Source organism: Chenopodium album, chromosome 4 (genome assembly GCF_948465745.1).
Source record: "Chenopodium album chromosome 4, dcCheAlbu1.1, whole genome shotgun sequence".
In the NCBI taxonomy this organism is placed as follows: Eukaryota; Viridiplantae; Streptophyta; class Magnoliopsida; order Caryophyllales; family Amaranthaceae; genus Chenopodium; species Chenopodium album.
Window position 1 is genome coordinate 78,556,878 of NC_137837.1, and position 26,242 is coordinate 78,583,119.

The window sequence follows — 26,242 nt, forward strand, 5'->3', positions numbered from 1 at the left end:
AAAGTAAACTAAAATCAAAGGAAATTACCTTAATCTGAAGCGGAATTTGCCGATCTACGAGTTGGTAGTGTCGAATTTCAGTTTCTAAGCCTAATGCTCGGGGAACTTGCGAAGTTTTGACGCGGGTTCTTGGGTTTTCTCGAGAATTCTGGGTTTGTGTTTGTGAAGAAGTGAGGAGAGATGGTGCGCCTCTTTGATTATATTTCCAGAAATGGGAATTCTGGGAGTCACGCTTTAATTTCTCTTAAATACCCCACTAAGTAACCGTTAAACACACGTTCCCTTGATTAACCGCCCATTATCTGTCCAACTTCCACAATTATCCATCCAGCCGCCGTTATTTCATTAATTGCGGTTTAAATTCAAATGTTTTGGATTAATTAAATCATTTACTTCCCTCCTTTTTCTGATTAATTAAACCCGACCCGTCATACTTCCAAATCGGGTTTGAGGGGCAAGTTGTTTGGGTCCAATCTAGTCCAATTGGGCTCAGTCATTAAATGATCCAATTAAAAGCCCAAGGTCAAGGTTCAACTCTCCAATTGTGCTAAAGTCAAGATCAGTCCACAAGGCAAGTCAATTGGGCCAAGGCCCACTTCTCCCATATATACAAAGGTATAAAAGCCATCAATATCACATTTTGTACATTCATGCACAAAAAGTCTCAAGCAATTAATTCTCTTGCATAGCTTTCTCTCTCTACACATTGTACTGACTTTAGCATCGGAGGGGCCATCCTCGGCAACACCCCCGAGGCTAGTTTACGTGTGTTTGCTGTGCAGGAAACCCTCGGCCCAACATCACTTGGACCGAACCCAGTCTTCATCTACTACATTGGACCTTCGGCTAGGTCCCATTGTTTTCACCCGAAACACTTATTATATGTTATTAGAATTTACTCCTTTCTTATCATTAAATCTAAAATAAGTACAAAAAATATGAGGAAAAAATTAATATTTATGTACCATAATTGATTCTAAGTTTTAAATGACCTCAACTTAAGGAAATTAATACCACATGGACACATAATGCATCTACATCCGAATTTACATAAGAATCTTAAAAAATATATATACTCAACAAATATAATTTGTTTTTTAATACGACTTAATTAAATCAAACACTATCATAAAATTTTTATGGATGATTTTGCGGGTGTTGAGCCCTCATGGTTGTCTAGGCTCGTTTAGCACAAATCGTGCAACAAACTAAAAATGAGCTCTCTAAGCATAACAAGACTCATATGCTCACATTATTAGGAAGTGTCATGCACTCATGTGGCTTTTGCCTAACTATCTATAGTGTTAAGACGTGTTCAATCCGTTCATCATATTTTGCATAAATAAGCCAAGCCTACAATTAGACACAACTAACAAAAAAAATCGTGTTTTACTTGCCTAACACCAATATGGTCTCGTGAACACAATAAGTAAGAGATGTCAAAATCTGTCGCGAACTCGCGATCGATCTGATTCGAAATTGATTCGAAAAACATCCGACTCGGATTTCAACTTGCATCAACACAATAAGTTAGCATGACTCAAATTTGAAATTAGAGTCCACCCGAGTTCACCAAACCCGACTGAAACATTCAAATTGACTTTCTTTGCTCGATGGTACGGTGCTATGTCTCAACCTAACTCCGACAACACCCAAAAAATTAAAATTGAACCACGACCCATTTGGCTATTTTGATTTTTGACCCCAAGACTCCTAACCTGCATTACATGTTGCGCACACTCCACAGCATCAGTCACCAACGCCGCCTGCAACCACCCAACACAAACACAAGCACTACTCTTCTACAGAGAGCAAAATTTCTGCCATGAAAACTTAGATTATTACAAAGAAAAAAGGTCTGATTTTTTTTAGTTGCTTCAATCTTTGTATCTTCATTTGTAACAAAATGCTAGCTCGAAATTACTGTCCATCAAAAAAGCTTAAACGTTTGATTTCTGTTTATTTATTCAATTCATCTCATCAATTTGCTTCAAAAAATTCACCTTCTTGTTCATGTAATTCTGTAGCAAGTGTAGCAGTTCATAGAACAAACCCCTGTTTTCAAAACCCTGTTCTTCAATTTCTGCCATGTTCTTCATTTGCATTGGAGATTGTAAAAAATTATTCATCAAATTCTGTGCAAAACCCATCTCTGAAATTGATTAGAGAAGGTAATTTTGATGAAATTGCATCTCAAACGCTGCAAATTTGCCCTGGTTGTGGTGTTCATATGCAGAATTTAGACCCTAATTTGCCTGGATTTTATGTTACGCCTGCTACGAAAAACCCAGATTACAAATTGCCAATTAATCGAAAATTTGTCGTTGATGAACCCGAGGCATCGGATTCCCTCAAAAGGGGTGTTCTGAATGAGTTTGAAGAGACCCAAAACCCTCCCTTAAACCCTAATTTATGTGAAAAACCTGTTGTTTGTGCTAGGTGTCATTCTTTAAGGCATTATGGTAAGGTTAAGGATGTTAGTTTGGAAAACTTGCTGCCAGATTTTGATTTTGATCATACTGTTGGTAGGAAGCTGGCAACAGCCTCAGGGGGTAGGTCTGTAGTTCTAATGGTAGTTGATGCAGGTGATTTTGACGGGACGTTCCCGAAAAAGGTTGCTAAGCTGGTTTCAGCTACCATTGATGAGAATTTAATGGCCTGGAAGGAAGGGAAGTCGGGGAATGTTCCTAGAATGGTGTTGGTGTTGTCTAAGCTAGATTTGTTACCGAGTTCGTTGTCCCCTACTCGGTTGGAGCATTGGATTAGGCAACGGGCTCGGGAGGGTGGGGCAAATAAGTTGACTAGTGTGCATATGGTTAGTGCACTGAGAGATTGGGGTGTAAAGAATTTGATTGATGATGTGGTAAGATTGGTTGGGCCAAGAGGAAATGTATGGGCAATAGGAGCTCAAAATGCTGGGAAATCTACATTGATAAATGCAATAGGAAAGCATGTAACTGGGAAGGTAGCACCTATAACTGAGGCACCTGTACCTGGGACTACCTTGGGGATCATAAGATTGGACGGAATCTTTCCTGGGAAGGCGAAGTTGCTTGATACACCGGGGCTTCTTCATCCACATCACATAGCTACTAGGCTGACAAGGGATGAACAGAAGCTCGTGCAGATCAATAAGGAGCTGAAGCCGAGGACTTACAGGATCAAGGTGAGTGACAAATTATATATCTCAATAGTGAGTTTTTGCTGTAAAATTTTATGCGGTAAATCATTTGTTGTGTGTTATTTCCATTTTACGGCATCAATGATAATCATAGTGGCCTCTGAGCATGTATTTTCTATGTCTTGCATAAATTTGGTGATGATGGTGAATGGGTTATTTTTACAAACTGTATAACAAGAAAGGTAGAAAGCCGACTTTGACATTTTTCCGGTTTGTTTAGATAAAAGTTGGTAGTGTGACCAGTATCCATACTTAATGACCAGGCTAGTTTATGTGATTAATGTTAAAACAAAACAATTAAATTAGGAAGTGATTATGGTAGGACATGAACTGTAGTAGAATAATATGGCTATTTTTTTGAAAAAAAAATAAAAATTATATAAAGTAGCATTGTGCTGATTGGCCATGTTAATGAAATGCATGTGATTTTTGTGTAATACTATTAATTATCTCAAATACATGACATTGTTGATATAAGAATGCCAAGTATTTTGAAAAATCTACTGCTTTGAAATTTTTGTTTTGTAGGGACAGTGCCCCAAAACTTATTACTCATCAAAGTGAATATGTTTGTAGATTTTAGATGTAGCAACTTAGCAAGCGCCACAAACATAGAGAAATCTTTTTTTCTTATGTTATCTATTTTTGTCAAGTTCAAAGTACGTAAACCATATCTGATTAGCTCAAAACATGAAATACCTTCAAACCATTTCATAGATCTTCATTAAGTCATTTATACCTTGTAAAATTCCATTTGTCTACTCTACATAGTGCTCTTGTGTCTAGTTGATGGTGCTGCAGTGCTTGGGATTTAGATATTTGAAGACCACCCCATGATAGAGAAATAGAGAAGCTTGTGACTTTTTGGCTATATAGTATACAGGTGAGAAGGAATCTAGGGTGTAGATAGAATTATTTCCAGGCTAAGCACTGTCCAATCAAAATTTCTCCTATAACCCATCCTTGATATCAGCCTTCACCAATCTCAGCTTATGACCAGCTTTCTTGAGATATAAAGTGTCGATGTCCGTATGTTATACAAAATCACTGAGCTAGATATATAGAAAATTGTAAAAGCGAATGACCCTACTGTCTTTGAGTCAGAACCATATAAACTGCTAACTACTAGTATTTATTAATCATACTGCTTTATAGATTTTCTGCAGTTTGCTGAATATAATTTTCTGAAAAGAAGTATTAGACTTCCTCCCATTCATCTTCTCCCTTCCACTCCCATTTTCCTATATTCTGAAAGTTTTCTCATGGAAAATCGAAAAATGATCTTCATCAAAATATTTGGTGCCTAAGAGGAGATGAATCATCTAGCTGTACTTGAGCATCAATGCCAATCCTGGAGGAGTAGAATTTTGTGCACCTTTTTACTATTATTTGTCAAACCATCACAAACCTGAATTACTTAGTCTGAGACATGGGAGCATGATTTACTTCATGGATATCTTTTTCTGGGATATACCCTGTATAAGTGTTCTTCAGGCAATTCATTAACTCAATCCCCTGAGATACTTGCGAGGTGGTCGGTTGGCACTATGGGAATAAATGTGGAAGGCAATTGAAGAATATGTTTTGAGATGTATTCTAGACTTTTAGGAGCAGTAAATCGTCCTGAATTTTCATTCATTTACTTAGGCTGTAATAGCAATGTTACAGCCATTCACCAGTATTTAATACATGCACAAAAGGGTAGACTCGTTTAATTCATACGTATAAGATTCGTTCATTATTTTTGTACTTTGCTCTCTGCAAAATTCCTATTTAATACAACTACTGCATGAACATTGGAACTTAAGAATGCAAAAGATCTCATCTGTCATCAAAACTCTTCAGCAATCAGCATTCTAGTTACAGGTTACAATCTTACATTCTTTGAGGGTCATTTGTGAAGGGGCTATCCCATCCCTAAAATCTGCACTTTGTTTGGGGTATCACCAAAAAAATTGATTGCCCGCTCATCAAAGGATGATGACCTACTCGTGATGGCGTCAAAAGAGTATGAGATAGAAAAAGCAAATGGGTTTTTAAGCTTATGTTGGGGGTTGGAAAATGATATCTAGGTTTGGGGGGATCATTATGCCTCATATTTCCTCCCACGATGAGGAGCAAGGGTTAGCGAAACCTGTGATTTCAGATTCTTCTTTTTTGAGTTACAACAATGGAAATGCACAACATAATAAGAGTGTTAGCATGTAGGCTATCTTTTAGGTCTTATCTAAAGCATTTGTAGCATGCATAGGAAATTGATTGAAAATCGTGCTCTGTAATATATTGGAGCTCCAAGCATCCTTGGCCCTTTTGTTCCTACATTGCTTGTTTCTTGAGCAACTGGCTAAATTATGACCTTCTCCAAGCATTTCTTCAGATCCCAGCTTCCATTCATATTGCTGTTTTTTTCTGCTCCTTTCTTGCCCTTCAATTCTAAGCATATTTGTGGTCTATACAATTTGAAAGAAGTATGGTCTTACACTCTCTGTTTAGTAAAGGCAATCTGTGGAGCAACATTTATGGTTAGAGTTTTGACAGTCAAGCAGGGAAGAATTTCTTGCTACAATCCTAGCATCCAGTTTCTTGTTCTGCTTCTTAAATTTTCTGGTGTATCTTATCACTCGATGTACCCATATAGGAGGCATTAGTGTTGACCATAATCCTGATTCAAGGGGGTCATAAACAGGACAGTTTGGTGGTGGGTCTTTAGTGCAAGGTAACTACTTATGTTATGACTCTCAACCTCTCAGGTTACAACCTTGGCATTATTAATGGCATAATTGAGTAGAGAAGGAATATTCTGAAAATACATCTTTTATTTAATGGCATAATTGCGTAGAGAAGGAGTATTCTGAAAAACACATCTTTTATTATTATTTTTCTTCTAAGGTACTGCAGTAGGTGCATCTGATTAGAGGTTTCCATGACAGGTTGCCAAGGTTTGAGATGATGTACGCATGTGCATTATTTTTAAATAGCCATTCTTGGGGTTTTATATGTCAGGATAGGTTATACCTTCCAAACCTTCCCATTATTAACTTCCTTGCCGCAGGAGATTTTTTTTTTTTTTTTTTTTGGAATGCCCAATTTCTTCTGCACTTGAAGCATTTCCGTCTTGGATTAAGCTAGCAATCTTCTTGGATTTAATATGAACCCTAAATCAGAGTTCAGTTTTGGGTTTGCACCTTGCAGTGGATTAATAACCATTTAATTCTGAGTCATTATGACAGATTGGTCTTCATAGTCTTCCTTGATGCGCCTATGTTTACATAGAAAGTGAATGGTGTGTGTTATTGTCTTAGCATGCCACCAAGAAAGAAATATTGTTGATTTTGGTTCCTGTAGTGTCTAGTACTTTTCTTCCCTTATATTTTTTTTGGCTGTAAAATATGAGTAAATTCTTAGCTATGTATTGTTGTATATTTTTCCTCCATTTATACAAATGTAAAATTGTCTTATACGAAGTAGTTCAGTAGCTGTATACCTGTGATGTAGAACAGTAGAAGCAAAAGTAGATCACAAAGGAAACAAAGGAAGTGTTGTATGATTGACGCTTACAAGCATCACTGATTTATACAGTGTAACATAATTACTACGAATTCTATGGATGCACAAATGATGGGATATCAATTTGTAATATATTTAATGCCGCTATTGGATTTGTGTCATATCTAATTTGTTGATCTTTCATTGAACGCACTGCCGTATGATGTTGCTGTAACTGGCTGTCTGAGATCTTGTGAACCAAGGAATATATATATATATCTAAAGCATGCGAGTGTCATGAGTTTTATTGATGTGTATCTGCAAGTCTATGTGCCTCGTTTAATAATATTATTCATCTCTACAGGTTGGTCATACAATTCATATAGCTGGGATTGCAAGGCTAGATGTTGAAGAATTGGCTGCAGACTCTGTTTATGTTACTGTATGGGCTTCCCCTCTGTTACCATTGCATATGGGAAAAACAGAAAATGCTGATAGAATGCTAACAGATCATTTTGGTCGACAGTTACAGGTATGTATGCTTATTTCTTTATGCCTGATGTCGTAGTATCTTAGTCTGTTTTGTGTTATGTTTATGTTCCTTATTTAATTATTATTGTTATTATTTTTATGTCTATGATTGGTATGTATGATCATTTTGGATTGTCATCCAGGTTTTTTTTAAAAAAAATTTGCTATGGTGTAAACATGAAGCAAACTTTTAACTTTATCTGACGCGATGGAAATTATATTTAGCAGACTAGTATCCGAACTAAATAAATTATAAGTGCATGCTTGGGGTTTGGGCATTGGGTACTTGTTGTGCTGAAAGTTGTCTATTTGAAGTCATCAAATATCTTATCAAATGCAAAGCTAGGAGAATACAAGCGCGACTTAACATACCAATATACCATATATATCACTCAATCTTTGCTTTTGCAGTTTTGCATGTTAGCTCTTAAGATACTTTAAAAATCCTACTTTACAGCATAAATCTATACTTAGTTTCTGGTATAATCCTTTTTTGTACCATACACTTTATTTTCAAGTCTGTCATCTGTTTTCCTATTATTTCTGTCTTATGCTTCTGCGTGAGATCTTTATACCTTCTACGTGTGCCCTTGCTTCAGCCACCAATAGGAGAGAATCGTTATAAAGAGCTTGGTAGCTGGGTGAAACGGGATTTTCAGATAAGAGGAAATAGTTGGGATTCAAGTGCTGTTGATATTGCAGTTGCTGGTGTGGGCTGGTTTGCCATTTGCATCAAAGGGGAGGCAACCATCAGCGCTTGGACTTACGATGGAGTTGATGTTGTTCTCCGAAATTCCCTTCTTCCTCATAGAGCACAACAGTTTGAAGTTGCCGGCTTTAGTGTCTCAAAACTTGTTGCCGAGGCAGACAAAACTTCCAACAAACTGAAAAATCAAGGGAAAGAGGGGAAAAGAAAAAAAGCCTGCTCTAATCTCAAATCCTAAAATTGTATAATTTTTTGAAAAAATAGGAGTAAACAAATTGAGAATTATCAATTATGGTGACTTGATGTCTATTGGCTCCATTCCTTATCTCCTTATTAAGGTTATTTTTTTGAGGGAAAATAAATAAGGTTATTTGGTTTAATATAACGCGCTTATAGTATATTACTCATTAAATTTGGACCTATTTTTCATACCTTTTTTTTTCTTTTTTTTTTTGAGGGAAAATTAGATAGGCATAATATTAAAGATCGAATTCCGTGTGAGTACTAATTGAGAAAAAGAGTCTATACAAACAAATTCCAAACAACCCCATGTATCTCACATTCCTGCCTAGTAACTAAGTAGGCTACACATGAGAAATTTTTAATAGAAAATTTGTGTAGAACTACCTTAAAAATAGGCTGTGAACAACTACCCATTTTTTAAAAATTTATTTAAAACTATCCGTAAGTTGGCAAACGTTTGTCTAGCATATTTTATTAAATTACTTTATTATTGTTGAATCTGTTCAATTTTTTAAGTCTATTACGAATAATAAGACCCTGTCATCTTCACCTTAAAAAAATAATATTAAGTAAAAATAATTTCAGTTCAGTAACAATAAGTTCAGTTCAGTAAAATTAATTTCAGTAAAAATAATTTCAGTTCAGTAAAAATAAGTTCAGTTGAGTAAAATTCAGTTTTCTTACAGAATAATTATAATAGAAAATCAGTAAAAATAATTTCAGTCCAGCAAAATTAAGGTGAAGAGAACCCGGCCTAATATCGAAACTTTTAAATTTTCTAAATTTATTTTCATATCATGTATTCAAATCTTAGAGACAATTTTCTTAAATGATATGGAAAAAAAAGGAAGATACTTTAGCTTAAATGTGAACAACTAATTAGAATTAAAATCATTTCATATATTGTCATATAAGAAAGAAAAAAAATCCCTTTAGAATATCAAAGATATATGCATGTAATAACTATTCCATAATCAGAGGTTTTTCAGTGCGGCAAGCCACATGGTGCGACACGGTTACTTGCATTTTAGGGTTACATGTATTCTGGGGTTACTTGGAGTTACTTGTATGAGTTACTTGTAGGGTGTTACTTGTATTATGAGGTTACTTGTATGGGTTATTGTATCGTGGAGTTACTTGTATTCTGAGTAACTCCAGACCAAAATCTCATACCAAACCAGTAACACCATACAAGTAACCCCTGATCAAAACCAATAACAACCATACAAATAACCCTAGAATACAAGTAACATCTGACAAAACCAGTAACACCCTACAAGTAACCCCGACCAAAACCAGTAATACCCATACAAGTAACCCCATAATACAAGTAACATCTACTAGTAATTAACCAATGACAAAACCAGTAACACCCTATAAGTAACCCCGATCAAAACCAGTAACACCCATACAAATAACCCCATAATACAAGTAACACCTACAAGTAATTTCTTACAAAACCAGTAACACTATACAAGTAACCTTTGTCGTACCATGTGGCCAGCCACATACAAAAATTTGTATTCCATAATAAGTGTGAATATGGTTTAATAACAAGAAATAAATCATTTGGATATCAAATGAGATCACTTAAGTATCAAAAGAGATGTGGATATGGAGTAATAATATAAGAAATAAATCATTTGGATTTCTAGAGTTCTCCATATTTAGGCATATATGAAATAATAAGATAGGAAGAAATCGTTTAGATATCAAAATTGATATAATTACTCAATAGGTTTAGAATAATCCTCAACTATAAAAGATGTTAGTCATAAACCTTGATAATTCATGTTGAGTATAGGTGTAAATATCTTTTGGACAAGATATTTATATATTGGCTGACTAGGATAAAGTTTGTTAGATTTTCAGGTTTTCTAGGAAAGTTGTTAGAAGTTTTATTCTTGGCTTTGTAATATTTAAAGGCTGGAATCTTCTGTAATCATAACAATTATCATTTTATACAAAATTTCATTTTCTTCTTATTCTCTCCCTTTCTCTCTAATTTCTTCTCTGAACTCTGAAACTTCACAATTCGTACCATATTTTGAAACACTAGTTGATAAGTTGATCGATCTTTGAAAAAGGTTGTGATTTCAATATGGCTGGGTATACAAAGGCATCATTCACACCTTTCATTATAATGTTGTTGGTCCTTTTGTCATTCCGTAAGTCATTATTATTACTTAATTGAATTAAGCTCATGTCATGCAACCATATTTTGTTTATTTACTAATTTGTATATTTTTGTCATTTTTTTTATTTGCAATTCTTAGAAAATATATTAATCTTTATCTTACCAAAAAAAAAAAAAAAAAAAAAAAAAAAAAAAAAAAAAAAAAAAAAAAAGAGTAACACTATTATTAGTTTTAGAAGTTTGATGCTTGCAAGTCCTTTCGAAAAGAGTTTTTGCCATTGACCCTAATATCCTATGCAATTTTTGTATAATATTTTATTATAACTATTTGCATTTAGGCAATAATTGTGTTGGATATTGTGTCACCGAGCAATGTTTAAATTTTTAATTATGCTAATTTTATTTTAGTGAGGAGTGACAAAAATATCAAATTTTAGAAATAATGTTAATGTTTGATATATATAAAGTATTAAGACAAATTAATTTGACAAAACATCATACAAAAATACATTTTATAAGATATTTCTTTTTCTTTTTTCTTTTTTTTTTTTTTTTTTTTTTTTTTTTACTAAAACATATATAGAGTCAGTGGCGGATGTAAAATATTTAGTGTGGAGGGGCACTAAATAGAAAAATAAAAAATAAAAAAAATGTAAATAAACACTTTTACTGACTTATGTGATTTCGCTTTTTTTTTTTCTTTTGAAAGAACACTTACTATGTGATTTCTTAAATTTTAGTGCTACATCTCATTTGATGGTCTTGGAATTGCTCTCATCATTTATGAGTTTATGTGATGTTAGAATAGTATAATGCTAAAATAAATGGTACGAATAATTATTTATTGTCATTTTGTCAAAAATATCACGTAGTTTATAAAAGTTTCTTTTTAGCAAAAAAATGCATAATAACTACTTTCTTAATTAATTAATTATACATACATATATATATATATATATATATATATATATATATATATATATATATATATATATATATATATATATATATATATAATGTGTTGACAGGCATGGGTGAGGTTGATTCTGTTGATCATGAAATACAAGAAGAATCCTGTGTGCCGCTGGGCGGCTATGAATGTACAACTGCTGGGTGTCAAAGATATTGTGCTGACAAAGGCATAAAGGGGTGTTACTGTGGAGGGCCTGCAAAACAGTTTTGTTGTTATCAATGAATTACCAATATATCTACTATCTCCGTTATAGATTATGTGCAACGATTAGACATTTTCCCTTTATGTAAATCGTTGCACATAATCTGTGACGGAGGTAGTATTTCAATAAAATGATTGATTGAAAAAAAGTTCTTATTTTCATAGAGAATTCTTCTCGTGTGTCTTTTCCTTCGTACTAAAATCTACATTAATTACTCCGTAATTAAAATATTTCAGCCTGTTCTCTAAATAATTCGATCTAGTTTTTGACTTATATGAACCTAACGAGTTAGTACTAGACCTGTTAATTTTCAACCCGACTCGAACTTGACTTGTTTCTGTGGGTCTTAATGCAAGTTTTCTAACTCCAAACAAAAGAAAGGGCTGTGAGAGTTTCAATCTTAGGGGTAGAGAGTAGAGACTAGAGACAAAGGTAACCAACAAAGCTACATAAAAGTAAGTCCAACATTCTAATAACTCCAAACAACAAGATATGTTAATCAAATGGCAAAATTATTGGGTTCTAATGTTCAATGAACCCATTTGTTTACCATGTGTCAAGAGCATTCTACAAGAAAGTGAAAGTTAAAAAGTGAAAAGTGAGGAACTTTGAGCTATTAAAGAGAATGAATGTAATTACTACTCCATTATTACCCCCTACTTTAACTCCATCATAAAAAAAATAAAATAAAATAAAATAAAAAAATAAAATAAAAACGATCTTGTTAACGAGCGCCCCGGGACGTTAGATAAGGATAAATTATATTGCTAACAGCATATACGAGTGCTTCTATTTCTAAAGAGCACTATATTTGAGAATATAAAGTGAGGAATTATGAGTCATTGGATTGAAAGTAATTTCGTAAAGACTGAAGTGACAAACAAATTAAAGTGTACACTCATAAGTCATAATCACTTTTAATCTATACTTGTACTTCAGAGCGAGTAAATCTTTATTTTCTAAACATGATGGCGTGATGAGTCAATTATATACATTTTACTTTATGTCTTTACTAATCTCATACGAGGTAACTCAAAAATTAAAAACAGCCCATGATATAACAAACCATAAAAACAAATATGAGGGTTTGTTAGACGAAAAGTGGCTATTTTTTATCCACCATGACATTATTTTCAATTCCTTTGTCCGTTGGTGTTTTAGCCATTTTGGATCGTCATCCAATTTGGTATGGAAATCTAAGCAACGAGATCCTTCAATCAAAAGTAACATATATTTATTAATAAAACATAGGAAATATTGGATAAATGTAAAGAATTTTTCACAAAATAAATTAAAAATATTAGTTTTAATTTGTATTGTAAAAATACAAATTGCCAAAATAAAATACCTTTTTTTTGTCGTCAAAGCCACCACATTCGACAGATCTTCTAACACTCTATTAATCAACAAAAATAATTAATGAGTAAAACAAGGAGATTATGACTTATATATATTAATTCTCCTAGCAAATAAAATAAAATAAAAATAAACTAAATATAAAATGAGTTAAGTTAAATTAGGCTTAAATTACCCAAAAGAACTATATGGGTCTATAAGCGCATTTGAAAATATTATATTGCTTCCAAAGTGCTTGAGTGTTGATCGCAAGTCATGCTGTTAGTTGAAAAGAAATTATTCAAAACATAAGTTATAAATAAATAAATAAAGTACATTGAAATAAGTTAATGAAAATAATATATACTATACCTACGTATCCACCATAATAGGTTGATACTGATTTGGGGCGCGGGGAAACATGATACTTTGACGTGCACGATTCAATTTTTTTGGTCAGGTTGAAAGGATTTGACTGAAATATAGTGTTATTTCCGCAACCTTGGCGGAAAATGAACTCATCACATATCTGCAATTCAAATAAGTATATTAACTCCTCTCTTCGTTAATAATACAAGTGTATTGAAAATAAAAAATAAGTTGATAATACTAAATTTACATAATATTACCTGGCAGTTCCACGCCTTTGAAGTATTTGAATCAAACAAACTTCCGGTAGAGTAAAATAATTTCAGTTCAGTAACAATAAGTTCAGTTCAGTAAAATTAATTTCAGTTCAGTAAAAATAATTTCAGTTTAGTAAAAATAAGTTCAGTTCAGTAAAATTCAGTTTTCTTAAAGAATAATTATAAAAGAAAATCAGTAAAAATAATTTCAGTTCAGTAAAATTAATTTAAGTTCAGTAAAAATAATTTCAGTTCAGTAAAAATAATTTCAGTTCAGCAAAATTAAGGTGAAGAGAACCCGACCTAATATTGAAACTTTTAAATTTTCTAAATTTATTTTCATATCATGAATTCAAATCTTAGAGACAATTTTCTTAATTGATATGGAAAAAAAGGAAGATACTTTAGCTTAAATGTGAACAGCTAATTAGAATTAAAATCATTTCATATATTGTCATATAAGAAAAAAAAAATCACTTTAGAATATCAAAGATATATGCATGTAATAACTATTCCATAATAAGTGTGAATATGGTTTAATAAGAAGAAATAAATCATTTGGATATCAAATGAGATCACTAAGTATCAAAAGAGATGTGGATATGGAGTAATAATATAAGAAATAAATCATTTGGATTTCTAGAGTACTCCATATTTAGTGATATATGAAATAATAAGATAGGAAGAAATCGTTTAGATATCAAAATTGATATAATTACTCAACTAGCATAGTGCCCGTGCGATGCACGATTTATAAATCAAATTATTAAACCCATAGGAAAAATAAAAATAAAAACAAAGGTAATTCATTTACTATTAAAGGACTTGGTTACTAATGGCCAATAAAAAAAAAAGTTAAAGGAACGTTATTTGAATAGTATTTTATGTTATTTGAATTTCTTTTAATTTTTTATAATGTTATTTTATTAATTGAAAAATAATTGAATAATACTCCACATAGCTATATAAGAAGTTGACTAATTTATTTATATCTCTCGTTGAGAAAAAAACTAAAATTTTCTTATCATATACATTCGCATCAGTAGCTACAATCAATCTAATATATACATGTTTTATTTACCCGTCGCACTCATTCAATCTATAGACACAATAATAACCTTATATTTGACCTACCAGAACATATATTTTCCTAAGTTAAGCATTGTGCCAAAAACTATATATTATATAATAGTCATATATATAACCAACAACTGATTAAATATAATATACAACACAAATACTTCGTATATAGGTATGGATACTGATAATTTTATATAAATAAAATATACAGAGTATATATTACTAAGATTTATCCCTACCTTAATTATAAAATGGTTAACAAAACTCTTATAATAGTGCATGGACATTTATATATCTAAAAATGTTCTTTTTACATATATTTTCCCCCATTTAATTTTAAAAGCCTTAAAATTGTCTCTTGAATTCGCTAAATTGATTTAAAAGGTTATGTTTATTTCAATATTTAAAGTCATTTACTATTTTCATTTCCTTTTGTTTTAATTTTTCTATTTAGAATTTATTAGACTATTAGGTTTCAAGATCGAAGTCAATATCTTTTTACCGTACAATCACTAAATCAAAGTCGCTCAACTAAAGTTTTGGACATTGCATAGCTACACAACATCCAACCCATTTAATGATTACATGCAAATAATTTTAATAAAACTACGCATTCGATATAAGTTATTAAACAATTTAACTATAGATACATTTTGATAGGTTTATATCTTTCATATTAACAAAAATTTACAAATGTTATTATTATATTTTGAAAAAAAATTTAGACTTTGGAGTTTTGTATAAGATAGATAAATGATAAGTTAATTCCCGTCATATATGCATTGAGTTTTGGGTGTTCTATCCGGTTCACCCTTTGGGCTAATCCAGATATGAGGATCCGTTCTAGGCTATTAGGTTCCACTCCCCTTCCGATTGTTGTTGCAGGGGAGCGAACACAGGTCCTCCCTACCAAGTGTAGTCACAATCACCACTACACCAACAACCAAACACTTGGTACGGAGGACACATGTTATAAAATATTATATTATATACATATATTTTTTTATATTATAAAAAATATTATATTATATACACATACTATTATAGTTAAAAGTATTATTATGTATAAAACAACATAAATTATTGCACATGATTGTTGTATATCTGGTATAGTACATGAGCAATGCACGATTTTTAAATCAAAATGTTAGTTTTTCTAAAAAAAATTCATAAGTAATAGCATTGTTAATACAAATATTACAATTTAAAACACGAGTAATAGTTATAATACATTTTATATCTATCCTTTTTCCGTCAAATGTCTAATTCAATTTAACTTTTATTCTTCTTGTTTAGATTGGTTATTGGTTCAGGGTTTTTTTATTTTATTTTTTATTTTTTTTAATGCAAGAAAAACAAAAGGTCATTGTAAAAGACATTGTATAGAAAATGAAAGGCCGATTAAAATTAAATTTTTGTTCAAGATTATGTATTTTTTTTTCCAAGACAACATTTCAGCTCAGCATTCAGTATTTGTCAAGGTGTACAACAAACGATAAAAGTAATTTTTACACTATTTTGTATCTTTATCAAAAACTTTTGTATTCAACCGATTACTTGAATTGAATTTAGGATAACTTGTAGACTATTTTGGGTAACTTTTATCAATAAAATATAAGTAACTTTCATTCATTACAGGGTAGCTTTTATAATAGGTGCACAATATTTTATTGTACATCTGATTTTTTTTAATGTTTGTATTGATTTCATAATTGACGTCAAACTAAATTATATCGATTTTATTTAATTTTCATAAAAAAAAAAAAAACAATATTAGCCTTTCAAAATACGAAATATTTGTTTCCTTAATTATGCCACTTTAATCATATTGCTTCAAATTAGTTATTATTCTTTAACTTGACTATAAATTTAATTTTCATAAAAAAAAAAAACAATATTAGCCTTTCAAAATACGAAATATGTGTTTCCTTAATTATGTCACTTTAATCATATTGCTTCAAATTAGTTATTATTCTTTAACTTGACTATAAATTTAATTTTCATTAAAAAAAAAAAAAAAAAAAAAAAAACCACACACACAATATTAGCCTTTTAAAATACAAAATATTTGTTTCCTTAATTATGCCACTTTAATCATATTGCTTCAAATTAGTTATTATTCTTTAACTTGACTATAAATAAAGATTGGAAAGACTTTATGGATTATTTGTAGTATTGGAAAGTATATATTTATATAAAAAAAATTAAATCAATATTTATGTTAGGAAATCATGAAAATTTTACACATGTATAGAAACTTGCTTTTATTGTTTGAAGTTTAACAAAAATAACTATGCTACAGTAATTATATAGATATATTTTATACTTAAGATAAGCCAATGAGAGAGTGACATTTGTCATCCTCACATTGAAACGCTTGTCTTTTAGTATAATATATATAGAATATAGATAGGTTTAGAATAATCCTCAACTATAAAAGATGTTAGTTGTTAGAATATATGGCATATATTCTGCCATATATTCAGGTTGACTTTGTATATAACTAATTTGGTTAGTGTATATATATTAGCCTGTTTATAGCCTAATTTCTAGCTAAACAGTTGGCATGATTATCTCTTGTAATTTGTATATTTATACCCAAAGATAATCAATGAAAAGCAACGATCAAAAATGAAAAGCAACGATCAAATTACTTTCATTAGTCATAAACCTTGATAATTCGTACCATATTTTGAAACACTAGTTGATAAGTTGATCGATCTTTGTGAAGTTTGGAGAAAGGTTGTGATTTCAATATGGTTGGGTATACAAAGGCATCATTCACACCTTTTATTATAATGTTGTTGGTCCTTTTGTCATTCCGTAAGTCATATTATTACTTGAATTAAGCTCATGTCATGCAACCATAGTTTGTTTATTCACTATTTTGTATTTTTTTTTTTGTCATTTTTTTATTTGCAATTCTCAAAAAAATCTATAAATAAACTAAAGGAACAACTAACCGCTGACATCATATTGTCCACGTGGCAGCTTTATAAAAAAAAAAAAAACCCACCTAAATAAAAATCTGACGTCATTATATTTTCTTTGGTTTCAAATTTCAAATTTAATTTTTCCTCCTCTCAATTTATCTATACTCTTTATTTTTTTATTTTATCTTCTATCACCACTATTGGTATCTAATACATCTTTCCCTCAGAAATACTTGCGTGGACCTGGTTCACAATAATATTATTGTGAACTAGAGTTTTATACACACACAACTGACATTATATTGAACATAATGATCCTTATTTTTAACATAGTAACCTCTATTAAAAGTTGTATAACGTTTAATACTATTGTGAACTTGAAGTCCGACGTTATGACCCTAATTTTAACATAGTGACCTTTATTATTTATATTGACCTTATAAAATATTTCATTAAAAAAATTAACCTCTTATAGTCTATATATTACCAAAATGACTTTTATTTTCAACATAGTAACCTTCATTTAATCAAAGTGACTTTTTTCACGTAACTTACATTATATTGAACATAGTGACCCATGGTAACTTTATTTTTAACATAGTAACCTTTATTAAAACTACTACAACGTTTAGCAATATTGTGAACTTGAAATACGACGTTATTATCCTAATTTTAACATAATGGCCTTTATTATTCATATTGATCAGTATATAAAATATTTCATTAAAAAAATAACCACTTAGGCCTATATATTACCAAAATGATTTTTATTTCAACATAGTGAACTTTTTTTAAATTATAGTGACCCTTTTTTTTTTTATTAATAAAACAGCCATACTTTCTCTAATGTTAGTGGTCCACAATAAATTAGTGTGAACCAGGTCCATTTAAGAATTTGTACATTATTTGTTACTCCGTATAATTTATTTTAACGTATAAAAAAGTTGCAAATTTGTGATATAGAGTATAAATAAAATAAAATAAAATAAATTAAATTAAAAAAAAAATGAATGTTGGTTTCTTAATTTCTTAAAAAAAATAATAAAAAATAAAAAACACGCAAGAAAGACGAGATATATATTCCTTAGACATGATGAACTTAACAACATCATATATATACTGATATACAACAACCTCCTCACATTAACTTTAGTTATATAATTTATTTTTTTGAAAGACAACTTTAGTTGATTAGTTAGAACCCGGCCTAATATTGAAACTTTTAAATTTCCTAAATTTATTTTCATATCATGTATTCAAATCTTAGAGACAATTTTCTTAAATGATATGGAAAAAAAGGAAGATACTTTAGCTTAAATGTGCACAGCTAATTAGAATTAAAATCATTTCATATATTGTCATATAAGAAAAAAAATCACTTTAGAATATCAAAGATATATGCATGTAATAACTATTCCATAATAAGTGTGAATATGGTTTAATAAGAGGAAATAAATCATTTGGATATCAAATGAGATCAATCAAAAGAGATGTGGATATGGAGTAATAATATAAGAAATAAATCATTTGGATTTCTAGAGTACTCCATATTTAGTGATATATGAAATAATAAGATAGGAAGAAATCCTTAAGATATCAAAATTGATATAATTACTCAATGAGTTTAGAATAATCCTCAACTATAAAAGATGTTAGTCATAAACCTTGATAATTCGTACCATATTTTGAAACACTAGTTGATAAGTTGATCGATCTTTGTGAAGTTTGGAAAAAGGTTGTGATTTCAATATGGCTGGGTATACAAAGGCATCATTCACGCCTTTTATTATAATGTTGTTGGTCCTTTTGTCATTCCGTAAGTCATATTATTACTTGAATCAAGCTCATGTCATGCAACCATAGTTTGTTTATTCACTATTTTGTATTTTTTTTTTTTGTCATTTTTTTATTTGCAATTCTAAAAAAAAAATCTATAAATAAACTAAAGGAACAACCGTTAACATCATATTGTCCACGTGACAACTTTATTAAAAAAAAAAAAAAATTCCCACCTAAATAAAAATTTGACGTCATTATATTTTCTTTGGTTTCAAATTTAAAATTTAATTTTTCCTCCTCCCAATTTATCTATACTCTTTATTTTTTTATTTGTTTTTTTTTTTTTTTTTTTTTTTTTGTCTTCTATCACCAACTATTGGTATCTAATATATCTTTTCCTTATGCTTCATTGAACAAGTTTAAAATCATTTTTTGTTTGCTTAATTAAAATCTTATATTAAAAATCTAACTTTTATGTATATGCTTAAATTTTCATATTTGGTTTGTTCTTCTTGAAAATTAATTTTTATAAAATTAGCATTTATAACGAATGGTTATGCCTCAATGATTTTTCTGATACATAAGAATACATAAAATATATATTCTATATTTCAAAGAAATCTGTGCATTGCACGGGACTAATCTATTATAGTAATGTTTTTCTTACCCAAAAAAATAAAGAAAAAAAAAAAAAAAAAAAAAAACTACTTCGTATTATTTTGTCATAGATGTTCGATGCGTGAGTTCTTTTTTGAAAATAGCTTTTTCCATTGACCCTATTATCCTATGCAATTTTTGCATAGTATTTTATTATAACTATTTTCATTTAGGCAATAATTGTGTCAAAGTGTTGTGTCATCATGGAATCTTTAGATTTAGTGAGGTAGTGAGGAGGTGGCAAAAATATCAAGTTTTAGAAATGTTAATGTTTGATACTGTACTATATATTTAAAGTATTTATTTAGAAGAATTAATTTAAGAAGACATCATACAAAAATGTGGAGAGTATAGATATATAGAGTAGCTTCTTTTTTTTTCGACAAGAAGATATATAGAATAGCTTTGAATATAAGAGATTGTCGTATTTAGGGTCTGTTCACATTTACTGAGCTGAAATGAATTGAAATTAAATAAATGTGAACAGGCCCTTAATGTGACTTGCCAATATATTTTGTAGAGTTGTACGGAGTAGTTTATGAGTTTATATGTTTACTTTAATTACAAAAACACTTGTGGCAGGCATGGGTGCAATGAGTTCTAGAGTTGGTGAGGTTTATTCTGTTGATCTTGGAATACAAGAAACTTCCTGCACCCCGGCGATCGGGGTGGACTGTTCACTTCCAAATTGTATAAGGCTTTGTGGTAACAAAAAGGCCAAGTGTACTCCCGACAAGAGGGCATGTTGTTGTACATGATTACCAACATTTCTATTTCAATTAAACATTTCTATTTCAATAAAACTATATTTAGCGAATGACAATGTGGTTAATAAATTTAATTACAAATAAATGAGTCATGAATTAGAACATACTACATTATTTTAGAAATACATGGTAGTAATAATCATCTTCCCGTGATTAATTGTGATATAATATAAAAATAAGGGAACGGATCATGTAAAAGTGACAAATATAATGCATATAGAAAAATACGTAAAATAATTATACAAAAATTATTAACACTATGGTTGAGAAAAAAAAAAGTTATTGTTGAGTAGTTGAGTTAAAAATATTTAAAAGTAGTATACATTCTATTATATTAATGATACATATTATTCCAAATAAAACTATAAAATCTTTTGATTATATGGTTATTAAAGACTTATTTATAAAGCCTTTAATTTTAATAAACATGAAAATAGTAATTAAACAACAGAATAAAATCCACTGTAAAACTATTACTACAATCATACATGTAAATATATAAATTACTAATAATAATATCACCTTTATATCTTATAAATTAATTTCAAATTTCAATTGAAATAAATACTACTTGAATGGTAATAATATAATAAACAATTAGGTAATACTAACCTATATTATTAATAATACATTTTCCTGTTTATGAATTGATGCTTTACAAGATATCATCGCTTTTTGTTATTATATAATAAAAATGTGTTTGAAGATATCCAATAATTGTAGTTTGATTTGTTTGTCTATTTCCTTAAAAGTTTATTTGTAGATGATAACTATTTCACAAATTCTCCAAAAAGGAGGATGTATGTTAATTTATTGTAAAACGAGTTAAATTTATGTTACCCTTTATAGTTTATACTTTAAAATTTACTAATTTTCCTTTAATAAATTTTATCTTACAAAAAACTTATAATATATTAAATTAATCATATTAGCCTTTATAATATGTAATCACGTATCTATAAGAAATTACACATAAATCAACAACAAATTAAAAGTTAGCCTATAATTGTTAAAGTTACCTTAAGATTAGTTAAAATTACGATCAAACTGACCGTTTTTACAATAAAATTAAGGAAAAATTGCTCCCATTAATCTGAACTTTGCCTCGTTCGCCGAAATTAATCCCAACTTTCGTTTATAATCTATCACTCCCAACTCTAGGGGGTATTAATTTCTATTGCACCCAAATGACTTGCAACCGGTCAATCAGGTAAACATTTGTGAATAAGTTTTTTTTGCACACGTGTCAATATGTAATTGGTTGAAAAAAAAATAGAGAAAATAAAAAAAAACCTAAAACCAGTTTCAAAAAAAAAAAAAAAAAAAAAAACCTAAAACCAAACCCAGCCACCAACGACCACCCCGCAACAACCCATGGCCAGCCCAACGCCTACCCCGCAGCACCCACGGCCATCCCGACGCCCTTCCCCTCGTCGCCGCCCAATCATCCTTCCCCTATCCTAGTGTCGGCGACGCCCGACCACCCAAAACGACCACCAGGGAACCAGAAAACGCACCCCTATCTCCTTGAAAACGACCACCATAAAGCGCTCCGGGAGGAAGGGTTGGGTAGGGGGAGGGGTTTTTTGGAGTGGGGAAAGGGTTTTCGGGGGTGGGGGAAGGGAAATGGTGGATGGGCGGTGGTTTTCGGCAGCGAGGAGGGGTTTTCGGGGGTGGGGGAAGGGAAATGGTGGCTGGGCGGCGGTTTTTGGCAACGGGGAGGGGTTTTCGGGGGTGGGGGAAGGGAAATGATGGCTGGGCGGCGGTTTCCGACAGCGGAGGAGGGGTTTCGGGGATGGGGCCGATTTTCCGGTAAGGTGGGGGTGGGGGTTGTGGTGTTTACCGGGCTGGACCATGGGTGGTTTGTGGGTTTTTGTTTTTTTTTTTTTGTTTTTTTATAGCCAATTATAGGCTGACACGTGTTTAGGTAACCTGTTATATCAGGTTGGGTGACCTGTTGGGTGCAATAGAAATTAATACCCCCTAAAATTGGGAGTGATAGATAATAAACAAAAGTTGGGATTAATTTCGGCGGACAAGGCAAAGTTCAGATTAATGGGAGCAATTTTTCCTAAAATTAATGTACACCCATTGTACGCAAGACTTTATCGGAAAAAAAAGGATACGCATGAAGATGTCATTTGTCACTATCTCCAACGTCTCTTAGCTTTTACTATGCATCTTATGTAGGTATTGTTTGGTTCACAAGGGAAACAATTTCCTATTGAAATTTCAATTTAATGGGAAATATTTCCTTTGGTAATTCCCTTGAAATTGGGCTAAATTTGTTTGTTGGACAATGTAGGAATTTTAATTTCCTAGAAAGTCACTTCCCTAACTTTGTTTCAATTCAAATCAAATCAAATCAAATATAATACAAATTGTCAAATGTATATGGAAGGTTATTCAATAGCCACAATAAAATACTATTCACTATAATAAAGGTAAATCTCAGCCCTTAATTTCTTTGGATTAATCTTGTTCACCCCTTTTTATTTTTATTTTTTATATTTTGACCTTTGAAAAAATAAAAAGTTAATAACTGCTTTCTTTAGAGAAACTAGCTTAGTATAGCACCCGTGCGATGCACAGCTTACAAATTTTAATACTCATATTCATTTCACAAAAATTTTTAAATAAAATTATTTAATGAGTAATGATGAATTTACTTATAAATATGTCTTAATCATATATTTTTTAACCCTCAAAATAATGATATACGAAGTACTACTTGAAAATAACCTTTTTTTTTTTTATTTCGTAAATTGTATGGAAAGATTTGAAAAATAATTCAACTCAATGAACTAACAATCAATACCCACATTAAGTCATATTTTTTCCCTCATTTCCACTTGCGCCACTGGCCACCTAATTTTTAAATGGGAGGATTTTTCTGTGTGGCTAGTCACATCGGTGGCCGGGGTTACTCGAGTTACTCGGTCAAAAGTTACTCGAGTTACTGCTGACCGAGTAACCCCTTAAATAACCCCTGACTGAGTAACTCGTAACCCCTGATCGAACCCCTTGAGTAAACCCCTGACCGAGTAACCATGACCGATCGAGTAACTCCTGACCGATAGATTAACCATGACCGATCGAGTAACTCTCGACCGATCGAGTAACCCATGACCGAGTAACCCCTAACCGAACCCCTCAAGTAACCCATGACGACCGAGTAACCCCTAACCGAACCCCTCAAGTAAACCCTTTATTAAACCCTAACAGAGTAACCCATGATCGAGTAACCCCTCGAGAAACCCCTCACTGAGTAACCCCTTAAGTAACCCATGACCGAGTAACTAACCCCTGACCGAACCCCTCAAGTAACCCCTTACCCGATTCCCTCAAGTAAACCCTGATCGAATCACTCGGGTAATTCATGATGATCGAGTAACCCCTGACCAAGTAACCTTTTAAATAACTCATGACCGAACCCCTCAAGTAATTTCTAACCAAACCCCTCATGTAACCCTTGACCGAGTAACTCCTACCACACGGTGTTGACAACCACATATAAAAATTTGTCTTTCAAATGACTATCTCCGTCCTCTAACTCAATATATTTTGGAAAAGTTTACCTTGATAATAACAATATGATCATTATATATTGTACTTCGTATATCACAAATAATTTCGTATCTTTTTTCTCCTCTATGGTTTCTAAAAACACTAAAAGTTAAACATGAAACTTTTTAAAAAGGATTTTTGATCCCATCACTTACTACCTTAATTTTATTATATGATGAATTCACCTGACCATTTCTACACACTTATTGCACCTTCTACAACCAAATTTTACATGTCTAAAATTAAAAGCTTAGTACGAATTATTATTATTATTATTATTTTTTTTTTTGTGTGTGTTTTGTTTCTAAGATTTTAATCTCTGTTTAGGCTTGTTTGTTTGATTGTCTGTATTTTTTTTAAAATTATATGTATCCATTTAATATTTTTATTGACTATATGTAATAGTAAATAAAAAAATATATTATATATATACAATGCAAGCATATATATAGGAGATGCAAAAAACTGCATATCATTCTTACATATCACCCATGACGACATAAAAAAAACCCCATCATATTTTCTGTGCGGATGGTCACACTATGTAGCCACTTGTAAAAAAAGGAGTAATTAAACCCTATGACACTAACAAACTAACCCCTATTATATTGATCACTTCTAAGCCCGGTTCACTTCACCTTATATTTTCTTAAATGAATTATTTGTACTGAACTAAAATTACTTTTGCTGAACGTAAATTATTTTTACTGAATTGAAATTATTTTTGTTGATAATTTTTTTTTTTTATTGTTTCTCTATTATATTTCTTCTTTAAAGTAATTGCTTTTTACCGAACTGAAATTTAATGTACCAAATTGAACTTATTTATACTAAACTAAAACTATTTTCACCAAATATTATATCTTTAAGAGTCTAAAGTGAAGTGAACAAAATCTTATTATACTTATTTAGTAACCCTTAAATAACAAAGTACAACACTGACAAAGTAACAATTATAACACTAACTGGGTAACCCCTATAATACTAATTGAGTAACCCTATGATGGTTGGCTCCTACACACATATAAAATTATTACCAAAATCTATATTAAAAATGAATATTATAGTTTTTCCTATAGAGTGGTACATATACACTTACATGCCTCATATTAATCTTTAACTCTTATAAAAGTCCCCAAGCACCTTACTGTAGCACAAAATGAGTTCCAAATTTTTTGTTCCTTAGGAACAGGAAAATTATGCCCCTGCCCTTTGCCTCTCTTGCTGAAGCACCAACTTTCCAGGGGTAAAATTGTCATATTTGCTTCCTTCTTTGCTTGGTGTACATTTGTTTTCGACCTCTTCTCTTTCCTACCTCATCTATAGTTGCCATTGCTGAACAAGCTTCCAGATATGAGTCTTGCTTCTCCCTCCTCTTGGATTATGTGCAATTTCAACAAAAAAAAATCTCGATTTTGATCTTCTTTTTGGATAATTTTTGAAGAATAAGGGCTTTTCGATTTCGTTTTGTATTGTAGGTATGTTTCTATCTTTTGATACTGCAATTAGGGTTTGATTATCAAGCATTCAAAAATGTCGAATCCCCAAAATCCTCCATCATCTTGTTCGCACCACCGTTACCACCCTTACTACCGCTGCAATTCACCGGAATACACCCCTTCAACTCCTCAATACAAGTACACCCCGTTGTGGAGATTATCGATGACAACTTAAATGCCGGAAAACCCAGCAAATCAATCGCAAAAATTCATCCTCTTGAGAATGCTTGGACTTTTTGGTTCGATAATCTTACTGCTAACTCGAAACAAGCTGCTTGGGGGTAGCTCTATTCGACCCATTTACACTTTCTCTACTGTTGAAGAATTCTGGAGTTTTCTCTTTTCATCTTTGTTTTCATATTAGTTTGATTGTGAATTTATTGAATTTGATTTGTTTGAATCTTTTTGTGATGTGGGTGATTGAATTTCCAGTGTTACTTCTTCGATTTCAATCTGTAAAATTGATATTATATAGTATGTTAATTAAATCAAAGTGTTTCATCTAAACACACGAAGGAATGTCAATCTTGCTGATATAAT

The 26,242-nt window shown here is 31.2% G+C and overlaps 1 protein-coding gene across 1 annotated transcript; it reads left to right on the forward strand.

The window, feature by feature from the left end:
• The first annotated feature begins 1,709 nt into the window (after nucleotides 1–1,709).
• Nucleotides 1,710–8,290, forward strand: LOC145627435 (GTP-binding protein BRASSINAZOLE INSENSITIVE PALE GREEN 2, chloroplastic-like). The gene is made up of 3 exons (XM_081679821.1): nucleotides 1,710–3,166; nucleotides 7,032–7,199; nucleotides 7,798–8,290. Exons 1-3 carry the CDS (start codon nucleotides 1,907–1,909, stop codon nucleotides 8,140–8,142), a joined length of 1,773 nt encoding a protein of 590 aa, XP_081535947.1. The 5' UTR covers nucleotides 1,710–1,906; the 3' UTR covers nucleotides 8,143–8,290.
• Nucleotides 8,291–26,242: the final 17,952 nt, after the last annotated feature.